Source organism: Microtus oregoni, unplaced genomic scaffold, assembly GCF_018167655.1.
Source record: "Microtus oregoni isolate MIOR12 unplaced genomic scaffold, Mior012 000028F_ref0000031, whole genome shotgun sequence".
Classification (NCBI taxonomy): domain Eukaryota; kingdom Metazoa; phylum Chordata; class Mammalia; order Rodentia; family Cricetidae; genus Microtus; species Microtus oregoni.
In genome coordinates this window covers 27,659,600-27,671,499 of record NW_024543087.1, presented here as the reverse complement: position 1 = coordinate 27,671,499, position 11,900 = coordinate 27,659,600, and the positions used below count along the sequence as shown (strand labels likewise).

Sequence of the window (11,900 nt, the reverse complement as noted above, 5' to 3'; positions counted from 1 at the left end):
GCCGCTGTGGTAGTGTGGTGGGCCATGCCTAGAGCCGTAACACTTGAGGGGATCAGGAAAGCCAGGAGTTCAAGGTCATGCTTGGCAACACAGCAAGTAGAAGGCAACAGGGACTATGCCTGAATACTAACACTCCTGTCAGGACCCTAAGGGCAGGCCAGTGCAGACGCCTGAATATTAACAAGGACAGCAAGAGGCAGGTGCTTCTCTCAAGCAAAGGTCTTTGTGATGAGGTACCGGCCCCTGGGGGTCATAAGCTTCAGAAACCAGTTCATTATGTGGCTTCTTCCTTCCCACGACTTGATATGGATAAGTCAGTCGACGAAAGGATTTCCTATCACTAAATACACTTCAGGAGGGAAGAACTGGAGAGCTGAGGAATGAACCTGCTCATGTTTCTGACCCTGAATGCTTCTCAGGGCCCTGGAGATGGGCAGATACAAGGGACAGGTGTGCCCAGGTGTGCCCCCGTGACTTTGGTTTTCCTTGGATCAGATGGTGACCCTTTTGAAGTCTCCCCAAAGCTCAACTAAAAGAAGACCATAATTTCCACAGGGTTGGCCAGGGTTCGGTCAGGCTGAAAGCTTGTGGCCATTCAAGTGTCCCTCAAGGCTGAGACGCTGGCTTTAGATACAAAGCCAGTGCCACTGTTGGCTTTTATACAATCCTATCTGGTGTCAGGCCAAGCCCTAATCTTACCTCTGGAAAAAGAGGAGGTTTCAGGATGCCCAAAGAATTACTGAGCAGGGAGAAATCCTGCTCCCATCACTTAGGGGCCGTGCCACTGTGTGGGGAGGGTGGATTTCCCTACAGGGGTAAAGCGATGGGTCACTGCTGGGTTCTGGGGGACTTGCAGATTCACACAGGGAGCTCCATTGCAGTGCTGGAACTGTCTGTCTGAGCCAGTGCCAGGGACTCTGTCCACAAGTCTGGAGCACTGTGGAAGTTTGGTACACGGAGCTGTCACCCTGGGTCTGCTGAAAGAGGCTAGAGTATAAGAGGTGACAGCGTGAGGAAAGAGGCAGGACAGAAGCCACGTCTGGAAGCTGAGAAGCAGTACCCAGGCTAGATGAAGGTTAAAGCCTTCAGTGGTGAAGCAGTGGCCTCTAGGTCAAGGTCAACACCTGTAACCCTTGCTCTCAGGAGGCTGAAGCAAGTGGGGTGTGAGTCTGAGGTTAGGCTGAAGTACACAGTCAGGCACTGTCACAAAAAACAAAAAAGAGGAGGAGGAGGAAGAAGAAGAGGAAGAAGAAGAAGAAGAAGAAGAAGAAGAAGAAGAAGAAGAAGAAGAAGAAGAAATAGAGGAGGAGAGAAAGGAAGAGGCTAGCAAGCAGGCTGACCTGCTATCCACGAGCAAAGGGCACCTTGAGTCCATACGTCCTTTCTCCTACGGGAACAACATGGCAAGTTCTCAGCCTTGGTTACCAAAAACCATGGAACCAAGTTTCTCCTATTTTATTTGATTTACAAAGTCACTTTCTCTAGTGTGAGTTTTTTGGCATTATCTCATCTTAAAATTTCTAATACTCAGCCAGGCCGTGGTGGCACACACCTTTAATCCCAGCACTTGGGAGGCAGAGGCAGGCAGATCGCTGTAAGTTCGAGACCAGCCTGGTCTATAAGAGCAAGTTCCAGGACAGGCTCCAAAGCTACAGAGAAACCCTGACTCGAAACAAACAAACAAACAAAATTCTAATACTCCTTTTGATTTTGATTCTTTTGGTTCTAGATCTCAAAAAATCCCCAGGCTGCAAGTTTGAGGTTCTTCATTTTAATTTCTTCTGACTTCATTGCTGCAGGGAGAGGGGATGAACTTCAGTGGACCGGAGGAGAGGACTGGGCAGGGGCTCACTTCAGGGACTCTCCTGCTCGTGGAGTCGCCCACCCTGAAGCCAGGGCAGATAGGCTCAGCTTCTGCTGGGGTTAGTGCAGAGGGGCTTCTGATGGCGAGGAGTGGGTTCTGCTCCTCTGGAGGGCGCATGGCAGACTGTGGAGCATCACCCCACAGTGCAGCAGAGGGAGTTCAGGCTTGGGAAGCAGGGATGTCTAAGAACTAAATAAGGGAGGAAAGGATGAAGGTTTGTGGGACCCAAACTTGTACAATTTGAGAAGCCTTCTCTCAGAAAACAACTTATCCAAATACCCATCTTGTAAATGCTGGAAAGCACAGGTTTTGAATTATTTTTAGGACTCTTTTCTAGGCCTCAGCGGGAGGTAAGGGACCTGCTGCCTGAGCTTCAAGACAGTTGTCTGACATTCAAGTACTTAGTCTTCTGTGGGCTCAGGCTTCTTAGGCAAGTTGGCCAAGTGTGTGCCTGCGGCTGTGTGGCCCCCATTAAAACATGGAGATGGGCCGGGTGGTGGTGGCACACGCCTTTAATCCCAGCACTCGGGAGGCAGAGGCAGGCGGATCTCTGTGAGTTCGAGGCCAGCCTGGTCTACAAGAGCTAGTTCCAGGACAGGAACCAAAAGCTACAGAGAAACCCTGTTTCGAAAAATCCAAAAAAAAAGCCGGGCGGTGGTGGTGCACGCCTTTAATCCCAGCACTCAGGAGGCAGAGGCAGGCGGATCTCTGTGAGTTCGAGACTAGCCTGGTCTACAAGAGCTAGTTCCAGGACAGGCTTCAAAACCACAGAGAAACCCTGTCTCGAAAAACCAAAAAAAAAAAAAAAAAAAAAAAAAAAAAAAAAGATGGGAAGGGCTCAGCGGCCTGTGTCAAGCAGAAGAGGAAGTCTGAGGACATAGACACTGGTCGGATGTTTCATTTAGTCACTGAATCCTCTCTGTGCCTCAGAAGCAAAAAATAAATAAAATAAAAATAGAAAAAGACTGAGACCCAGAGCCTTCCCTTAAGGAATTCATTGCCTACAAGCAGTAATGAACTCTAAACCCTGTGTAGCTGAAATCCTCAGTGAAATCATTAGAACATCACTCTTCACCTTAGACAAGAGTACTGAGAAGGCCTGGCACTGGTACATGCAGGGGCGGGCTTGGAAGAAGGAATGTGTGCTGGCCCTGAAGTTCTGGGAGGAGTGGGGCAGCAACGGGCCAGTTTGCTTTGCCTTGTGTATCAAGAAATCCCTTGGTCCTGAGAAAGCAGAGGCCAATAAAGGAGGGACAGTGACAAGTATCTTTGAAAGAAGGCCATCAAGACCTCTGGGCTCAGATCTGAAGTACTGTCCATTTCTCTGTAGGATATGAAGAAATGGTGATCTCCTGATTTAGCCCTGGGAAGTGTGTCCAAGTTCCTTCGGTGAGTGGGAGGCAGGTACACGGGTCCTAATTTTGAGCCTGTGGTAAGAGGATAAAGCATAAGAAGTGATAACGGTGGGGAAAGAGCTGGGAGAACAGCCAAGCCTAAAATCTGAGGTGTAACCAGGTCAGATGTAAGTTAAGGCCAGACAGTGGACTGACCCGCCCCACTAGCAAAGGGCATTTAGAAACCTTTAAGCCCCATTGCCGCAGGCACTCTTTCCCCTATGGGAGAAGCAGGTTGAGAAATGTTGTTTGCGAATGAAGAACCTGGGAGAAACACAGGATCTTTTATTTCTCCAGGCCTTTTCAGGTAGCAGTCCGCCCTCTTAGGGCAGTGGGGGATTTTTAATGAGCCCTGCAGGTTTAGGTTCCCTGACAATCAATATCTGAATTTGTGTGCAAAATTTACTTGTAGCTGTGCACAGGTGATGCCTGCCAGTAATGCCAACACTTGGGAGCCACAGGTTGGAGGATTAAGAGTACAAAGTGACCCCTGGCAACTTAGTCAGTTCAAGACTTGCATGAATTATATGAGAACCTGTGTCTTAGTGTCTTATTGCTGTGAACAGATACCATGACCACGAAACTCTTACAGAATAAAGCATTTAATTGGGTCCAGTTTACAGCTTCAGAGATTAGTCTATTATCATCATGGCCGGTAGCATGGTGGTATGCAGGACATAGTGCTGGGGAAGTAGCTGAGAGCTCTACATCCGGATCCACAGGCAGCAGGAAGAGAGAGACACTGGGCCTGGCTTGAGCGTTTGAAGCCCCCAAAGCCCACCCCCAGTGATACACTTCCTCCATCAACATCACACCTCTTACTTCCTTCTCCAGTAGAGCCATGCCCTGATGACCATGCTTTCAAATACACAAGACTAAGGGGTCCATTCTTATTCAAACCACCACACCCTGACTCGGAAAACCAAACCAACCAAAACTGTCATTATATAAGATCTACAGGCTCCTTCCATTGCTCTTGGCTGCCTGCTATAACCAGATGGTAAGACCAACCAAAACTGTCATTATATAAGATCTACAGGCTCCTTCCATTGCTCTTGGTTGCCTGCTATAACCAGATGGTAAGACTATTGCTAAAGACACAACACACTTTGGCTGCAGGACACGGAGACTTTAAGCTGGACTGACCTAAAAACTTCCTCCCTGATGATTAGCTTTAATAGTGATGGAAGGAAGGAGCTATGCAGACTGCCAGAGGAGAAAATTCATTGATGGCATTACCTCACAGTGAACTCTGAATGCTCCAACACCAAGCTGCTAGGCAGGATAAAATGGTAGCATGGAAGTTACGGAGGGAGCCACATGCTGATTGGATCTGAGGCCTCCTTCACAGGAGGGAATTCATGTGTAGTATTATGAACCTGGGCAAAAGTCCACAGCTGTGGAGGCTCTAGAGGGGAACCTATGACTGCTGTTTTGCAAAATACTCACGCTGTCAATCTGCCTTCTAGATATTTATATTTATACACATAAAAGAGTGTTGCTATAAATCTTGGTCAGGGAAGCTTCTTTACGAAGCGAGCAACAGTTAATGCAAGAGACTCCTAACTAGTTTAGTGAGAAGTGACTATTGTGCTCAGCCCTGCAGAGGACACCTACACCATGCTTCCCCACCCCACTCCAGGCTCTGGGGACATGAGGAAAGAATGTAAGTGTAGGAGGATGGGGAGTAGCGCTGTGAAGTGCCACCTTCTGGACACAGCATGGCTTTTGCACTCAAGACTTCCCTGTTGCTGGTGACTGACTTGCACAAGATCAATTAACCGTCCAGCAGGCAGCACTATTGAACCCAGAGAGATGGGGGAGAGCAGAGGGAAGAGGACAGGTGACATGATGAGAAGTGTCCACGCAGAGCTGGGGGGGCTGTGATCAAGATAAACTGTATGGGCTGGAGAGTTACTTGGCTCAGAAGTTAAAAGCACTTGTTGCCTGTGCAGAGGACCTGGATCAATTCCCAGCACCCACATGGCAGCTGAAAACCATCTAACTCCACTCCCAAGGCCTCTGATGTCCTCTTTTGACCTCCAAGGGCACCAGGAACATGCTATATACATACAAGCAAAACACTCACACACATAAAAATGTTTAAAAGGAGTCTGGAGAGATGGCTCAGCAGTTAAGAGCACAGAGGACCTGAGTTCAATTCCCAGCACCCACACGGCAGCTCACAACTGTCTGTAACTCAGTTCCAAGGTATCTGATACCCTTACAGACATTCCAATGCACATAAGACAAAATTGTTTTAAATGTTTAAAGATACATTGTGTGCATTTATGAAATTACCAAAGAATAAATGATAATCTAAAACACTGAATTTTCTTCAGATAATGGCATTCATCAAGGTTTCAAATTTGTTTGAAATCAGAACACAAAAGCTTGGCATGGTGGCACATTGCTATATTCCCAATATGAAGCTGAGGCAGGAGAACCGCCCTGCGTTGTAGGCCAGCCTATAGCCAGTTTAGAAACCCTTAGACTAAGCAGCTTTTAAGGTCCACATTTTCCCATTTTAGGATCTTTGATGCTTGAGCTCTGGAAAATGATCACAAAGTTCCAGAGTCCAACAACCCCAAGAAATATTGCTGTGAGAAATAGGCCAAATATTAATATTGTAGGACAGAGCTTTCCTTAGTTGTAGACAGGGAAACTGACGGCTAACTGTATGGACAAGCTTGGCTAAGTCAATTGCATGTTGCTCTGGGAGGTATATTTTGGACATGACTGACATTTAAGGCAGTGTCCCTGAGTAAAGAAGATTGCTCCCAAAACATGACTCAGCCTCACCAATTGAACAAGGGCAGGCTTTGGAAAGGAGGAATTCCCAAGCAGCAGCCCAGAAATGTGCCTTGTTTGCCAGCCTGCCCTACCTTTCCAGGCTTGCCAGGCCCCACAACTGTGTTTACCAAATTCCTTAAAGTCTTGTCCCCTCAGGGATGATAGCTCAGTAGGTAAAGTGCTTGCCAGCCAAGCATGAGGACCTGAGTTCGATCCCCAGGGCCCATACTAAGATATCTATAAACCCAGGGAGCCGAAGGTCCTAGTGAGACTGCCTTGAGGGACAAGCTCAAGCTTAAGCTGCGGCTCTCTGGCACTGGCTCCCTTCCCTTCAGTATTGGTTCAGCTTCAGTTTCTGTTCCCAGGAGAACCAGAACTACACAGGACTAGTCATTAGTCATGACCAACAATTACAACGCTGGGAAGTCACTCACTCGCCGGCTCGCTCCCTTCCTCCCTCCCTCCCGCACTCCTGCCAGGTGGTCTGCAATGGTAAGGCAAGCTGAGGCCATAAGGAAAAATGTGTGTTGTTGTGCAGCGACAGACTATAAAGAGAGGGGCTGACGGGTGGTGGTGGCGCACACCTGTAATACCAGCACTCAGGAGGCAGAGGTGAAACTGTGAGTTCAAGGCCAGGGTGGTGTACAGAGCAGACCGAGTTCCAGGACAGGCTCCAAAAAACATGAAACCTAGTCTTTAAAAACCAAACCATGGGGCTCATGGTCATGCTTCAAGAAATATAGCTCAAACCCAATTTGGGCAAATCTGCGGAAAGCAGGTAAGCCAATAAGATAATAAGAACAAGAAGATAATATTCTTTTAAGCTGACAAATTACCCCACAAAACATCATCATGAAATCTAACTTTGACATTTTCTACAGCCCCCGGTTTTATTGCGCAAAGAGGCAGGCGGGGCAGGTATTACCACTTTCCACAGAGGCCTGAGGCTGGAAGGTTATTTGCTCTTTGCTGACAAATGCCCCGAAGAGCTGGTGAGCAGCAGAAGAAAGTGAGGCGTTGAGGCTCCCAGATTGTCCTAATCTGCCACTGCCAGATATTGCGACGCAAAGTAACCCAAAGCTTGCTTTCGTTCTGTGTCGGCAGCGGCCCTTTAGTGCCATACATCATCCCAGGGACATCTAGCCGTCGTGTTTTAAACATGCAAGCTTTTCTGCGTAGGGATGTCATGAGGAACCTTGTTTACTTTCGGCCAAATACGCTTTTTCTTGGGAGTGGAAACAGGGCTCAGTGTTTAAAAGCACTTGTTGCTCTTGCAGAAGACCTGGGTTCCGTTCCTATCACCTACGTGGCCGCTCACAACCGTCCGACGTCCTCTTCTACCCTCTACGGGCACCAGGCACACACGTGGATCGCACACACACACATGCAGGCAAAACACATAAACCTAAAAGAAAAACTTCAAAACTTTTCACTCCACCTGATTTTTATTAACAGGCATTCGTAAAAAGTAATCTGGGCTAGAAGGGAACCTCTGAGTTTCAAAGTAAAGGTCGCTGAACCACGGCGCTCAACGCCATCTTCGCCAGGTTCACACGCGGCGCTCGGCGCGCGGCCCTGACGTCACGGGGCTAGGGGGCGGGAGTGGAGGTGGGCAGCAGGGCCTCGCGAGGGAGCGCGGCGAGGCGGGGCGGGGCCGAATCTCGCGGAGGGGCGGGGCGGGGCGGAGCCGAATCTCGCGGAGGGGCGGGGCGGGGCGCGGTGAGGGTGGTGGCCGCGCCGCGCGCGCTCCGCCCCGCCCCGGGTCTGGCGTTTTTAGCTCGGCACTGGCCGGCCGGGTGGCGGCTGCGGTGCGCGGGGTCGTGATGTCGGGGCTGCAGGCGGGTGCAGAGCAGCGGCGCGAGGAGCCGAGCGCGCCGGCCTCGTCGCCCTCTCGCTTCGTGCTAGGGCTGGACGTGGGCAGCACGGTGATCCGCTGCCACGTCTATGACCGGACGACACGGGTGCGAGGCTCCAGCGCGCAGAAGGTAACTGGGCGCGGAGGGCGGGTCTGGGGCTCTGGCTGCACCCTCGCTCCTTCTGCACCCCTGGGGACTCAGGCCAGTGTGGCCCGGTGCCTGTCGCTAGCTTCCTGTCCCATGAGATACATCGCTCTAGCTTTACCTGAGTGGAACTGAGGTGACTCGCTGGGCTGCACGGACAGGCTGCCTGTGTGTGTGTAGACATTAGGCGGTTTGTGATTTCCTGGGTTTTTCTGCACTTTCCCATCGACTTTCCAACTATTGTCTTCACACATTTTAGTTCTTCAGATATTGATGGACTGTAAACTTACGTTTTTTTTTTTCGGTTGTGTCATTTAAGAACAATTCATTACACTTATTTATTATGTGTGTCTGCATGTGTTCGTGGGCCGTGGTGCACTTTTGGGGGTCAGAGGACAACTTTCTTGGCCATCCATTTCTCCCTGGAATTGACTCAGGCCGTCAGGCTTGCTGGAAGCACTTTTACCTGCCTTGGCATCTTACTGGTTGTCATCTTTGTGTTCCTGAAAGTGCTAGGTCCTCAGATTACCATCTGACTTCCCTGGAGATCGGAGATACTGAACAAGTTTTGAAAGTTGACTTGTCCGTACTTCTTTCCATCTTTGAAAATTCATAGAAATATCTTCTTCAGGCTTGAGGAGCCTGCCAAGCCATTGGTTGGTCTTTGTTAGCAAAGCCTTAACACCCATTTTTAGTGAAGTGCTGATTTCTATACAGTGATCAATGCAGTTGATTTGGTATAGTGTTCTTATTTACTCCTTTCAGTACCAGCATTATTTTCTCTCTTCCTCTTCTTTTGGTTTTTTGAAACAGAGTTTCTCTGTGTAACAGTTCTGGCTGTCCTGGAACTCACTTTGTAGATCAGGCTAGCCTTGAACTCAGAGACTGACCTGCCTCTGCCTCCTGGTGCGTGCGCCACCACTGCCCTGCCAATGCCAGCATTTTCTAATGTTTAGATTTTAGAGAAGACGAGAAACATCTGACCGCTTCTCTACAGATCTGGACTCTTTTTCAGTGTGCTACCCTGCTTCTCACTCTGTGGATGCGTTTATCTCAGCAATTTCCCAGGAACCCACTGATAGAGTAAAAGTAGTGACTGCCTTGAGCATGCGCCTTGAGGAAGAGACTTCATTCAGGGTTCTGTACTAGGGGAATTGGGTCTGCCTTGGCTCCCTCTCTGGCTAACTGGATAAGAGCATGGTCCACCCACTTAGTCCATAGCTGTGCCAATGGGAAACAACAGGTAAGAGGCAGACACTGAGCTCTTGTGTTATTGTAAGTCTTTATCACAAACACAATGATACTTTTTAGTGTTTCTTATAATTCTAGTCACAGAGTACTTTTGCTTAAGCAGTTCATTTTTTTTTGTTTGTTTGTTTGTTTTTGGAGACAGGGTTTCTCTGTGGTTTTGGAGCCTGTCCTGGAACTAGCTCTTGTAGACCAGGCTGGTCTCGAACTCACAGAGATCCGCCTGCCTCTGCCTCCCAAGTGCTGGGATTAAAGGCGTGCGCCACCACCGCCCGGCCAAGCAGTTCATTTTTAATTAGTGTTTTTTTATTTAGTGAATGAGCATTTGGATCATAAAGGAGTCAGCTCAGCAGGTAAAGATGATTACACTTTGCTCCTAAACTTGATGCCCTGAACTGGATCCCTGGGAGGGACATTGAGAGAGAAGAGAACTGTCTCCTGCAAGTTGTCCTTTGACCTCTGCATTTTAAACCATGGCACAAGTGTGCCCCCACTCACCCAAAAAATACAAATTTTAATAAAATTTAACAAGTTGGTAGACACTGGGCAGTGGTGGCACATTGGGGAGGAAGAGACAGGCAGATCTCTGAGTTCAAGGCCAGCCTGGTTTACAGAGCACATTCCAGGCCAGCCAGGGCTACACAGTGAGACCCTGTCTCAAGATGAAATAAAGATAGAATAAATGATATGCACTTAAAGTCCTAGGACTTCAGTTTACCCCATCATGTGACTGTGACTTAGCCATACCATTTGTCTGTCCTCATTTTGAATACTTATTTGATGTGCATTGGTGTTTTGCCTACATCTGTGAGGCTGCATATCCTTTGCTGGAGTTACAGACAGTTGGGAGCTGCCATGTGGGTGTTGGAAATTGAACCCAGGTCTTCTAGAAAAGTAGCTTTACCGCTGAGCCATCTCTCCAGCCCTGTGTCTGTCTTCATAATGGAAGTCACACCCCTTCTAATACAACGGAAGGATTACTCATAAAAAACTAAAATCTTAATGTAGGAGGAGTTGATTCATACAGCCAAACATGTCATGTGGAAAAGAAATAAAAAGCAAGAAGAGATCATCCCTTGAATACGTGAGCAGGACAGGCTCCCATGATCTTTAAGTTCAAATGGAAATCCAAACATGAATTTTTGCATTCAGTTTGTATGAGGTGTTTCTGGAGACTTCTGTAATATTTTCTTTTCATTTTTTATGGTGATGTTGGAGAACCTCCCCTCCACCCTCACCCCTCAAGGTCCTGCATGTTACATCCTTAACCCCAGCAGCTGTAATTTTTTTTTTAAGTCTTTCTTGGGGTCATCAAGATGGATCAGTGGGTAAGGTTACTTGCTGCCAAGTCTGATGACTTGAGATTGATTCCTGGGACCCACATGGAAGGAGAGGAATGACTTGTCCAAATTGATCTCTGATCTTACGTGCTCTGAGCTTTAAGCATTTAGTCACACACAGAAAATACTTAAAAAAAAATACTTGGTGTTAAATACTAGAACAAAGGTCTGTATTTGCAGCCCTCAGATGTAGATTTGATACTTTGATTTGGAAACTGGGGAAACGCATCATGCTCCTCCCAATGGGACATGGTGCTTCTGAGAAAACCCTAAGATATGATGGCTGGAGGAGCGCGACAGAAGGTCCCAGCACAGCGGCATCAAGGCCTCCAGCGCTGGAAAGCCGGGGTCACGCTTGAAGAAAGGACTCTGCCTTTTAATCAGCAGGTGTTTTCTTCTTAACTTTCACTGTTTCCTAGGGATTCCCGTGGTTTGAGTTTGCTCCTAAGGATTAGTGTTAGAATCTTGGCAGCCAGTGTGGTGCTTTGGGAGCCGTAGATTCTATAGGAGGTGGGTCCTAGGGAAGAGTCATTAGATCCTCAGGGAGCTGTCCTGGAGGGGAGTAAGGTACTTCTCTGCTTAACAAGAACACTGCCTTCCTGCTCTCTGCTTCCTGTCTCTTCCTTCTCCTCCTTTCTCTCCTCCCTTCTCCTTTCTCTCCTCCTTCCTTGTCTTCCTCCCTTTTCTCTTTCTCATACCCCCTTTTCTTTCTCCTCTTTTCCCCTCCTCCTTCTTCCCCCTCCTCTTTCTTTCCCCTCCTCCTTCTTCCCTCTTCCTCTTTTCTTTCTCCTCCTCTCCTTCCTCCCTGCTCCCACACTTTTGTTTTGTTTTGTTTTTTGAGACAGATTTTCTCTGTACCTTTGTAGACCAGGCTGGCCTCACACTCACAGCGATCCACCTGAATTAAAGGCATGTGCCTCCATCGCCCAGCTCCCTGCTCCCCGACTTTCGGTGACTTCAAACTCTTGGTGATACTCCTGTCCAAGACTCCTAAGTGCCTGGATCTTAGGGGTGTGCCATCATGCCTGCCTATTTCTTCTTTGTGTGTGGTCCAGGTAGAAGGCTGTCTCCCTTCACGGCAGTAGGATGCAGCCACACGAGCCCTTGCTGACCTAAGTGGGCTACGTGATCTTGGACTGTCAGCCTCTAAAACTGAACCTCTAAAAACAAAATCTCAGGTGTTTTGTTATAGCAACTGAAAATGGATATGGCTTGAGCTGTCCAGATTGGTGCAGAGGAGGGATGGAATCTGGAAGTCCCA

The 11,900-nt window shown here is 48.3% G+C and overlaps 1 protein-coding gene across 1 annotated transcript in view; it reads left to right on the top strand.

Moving 5' to 3' along the window:
- Positions 1 to 7,823: 7,823 nt before the first annotated feature.
- Positions 7,824 to 11,900, top strand: part of Gk5 (glycerol kinase 5) — a 60,192-nt gene continuing 56,115 nt past the window's right edge. Inside the window, exon 1 of the mRNA XM_041677632.1 lies at positions 7,824 to 8,036. Coding sequence (XP_041533566.1) covers positions 7,875 to 8,036 — 162 coding nt within the window. The 5' untranslated portion in view covers positions 7,824 to 7,874. The remainder of the gene's footprint in view (positions 8,037 to 11,900) is intronic.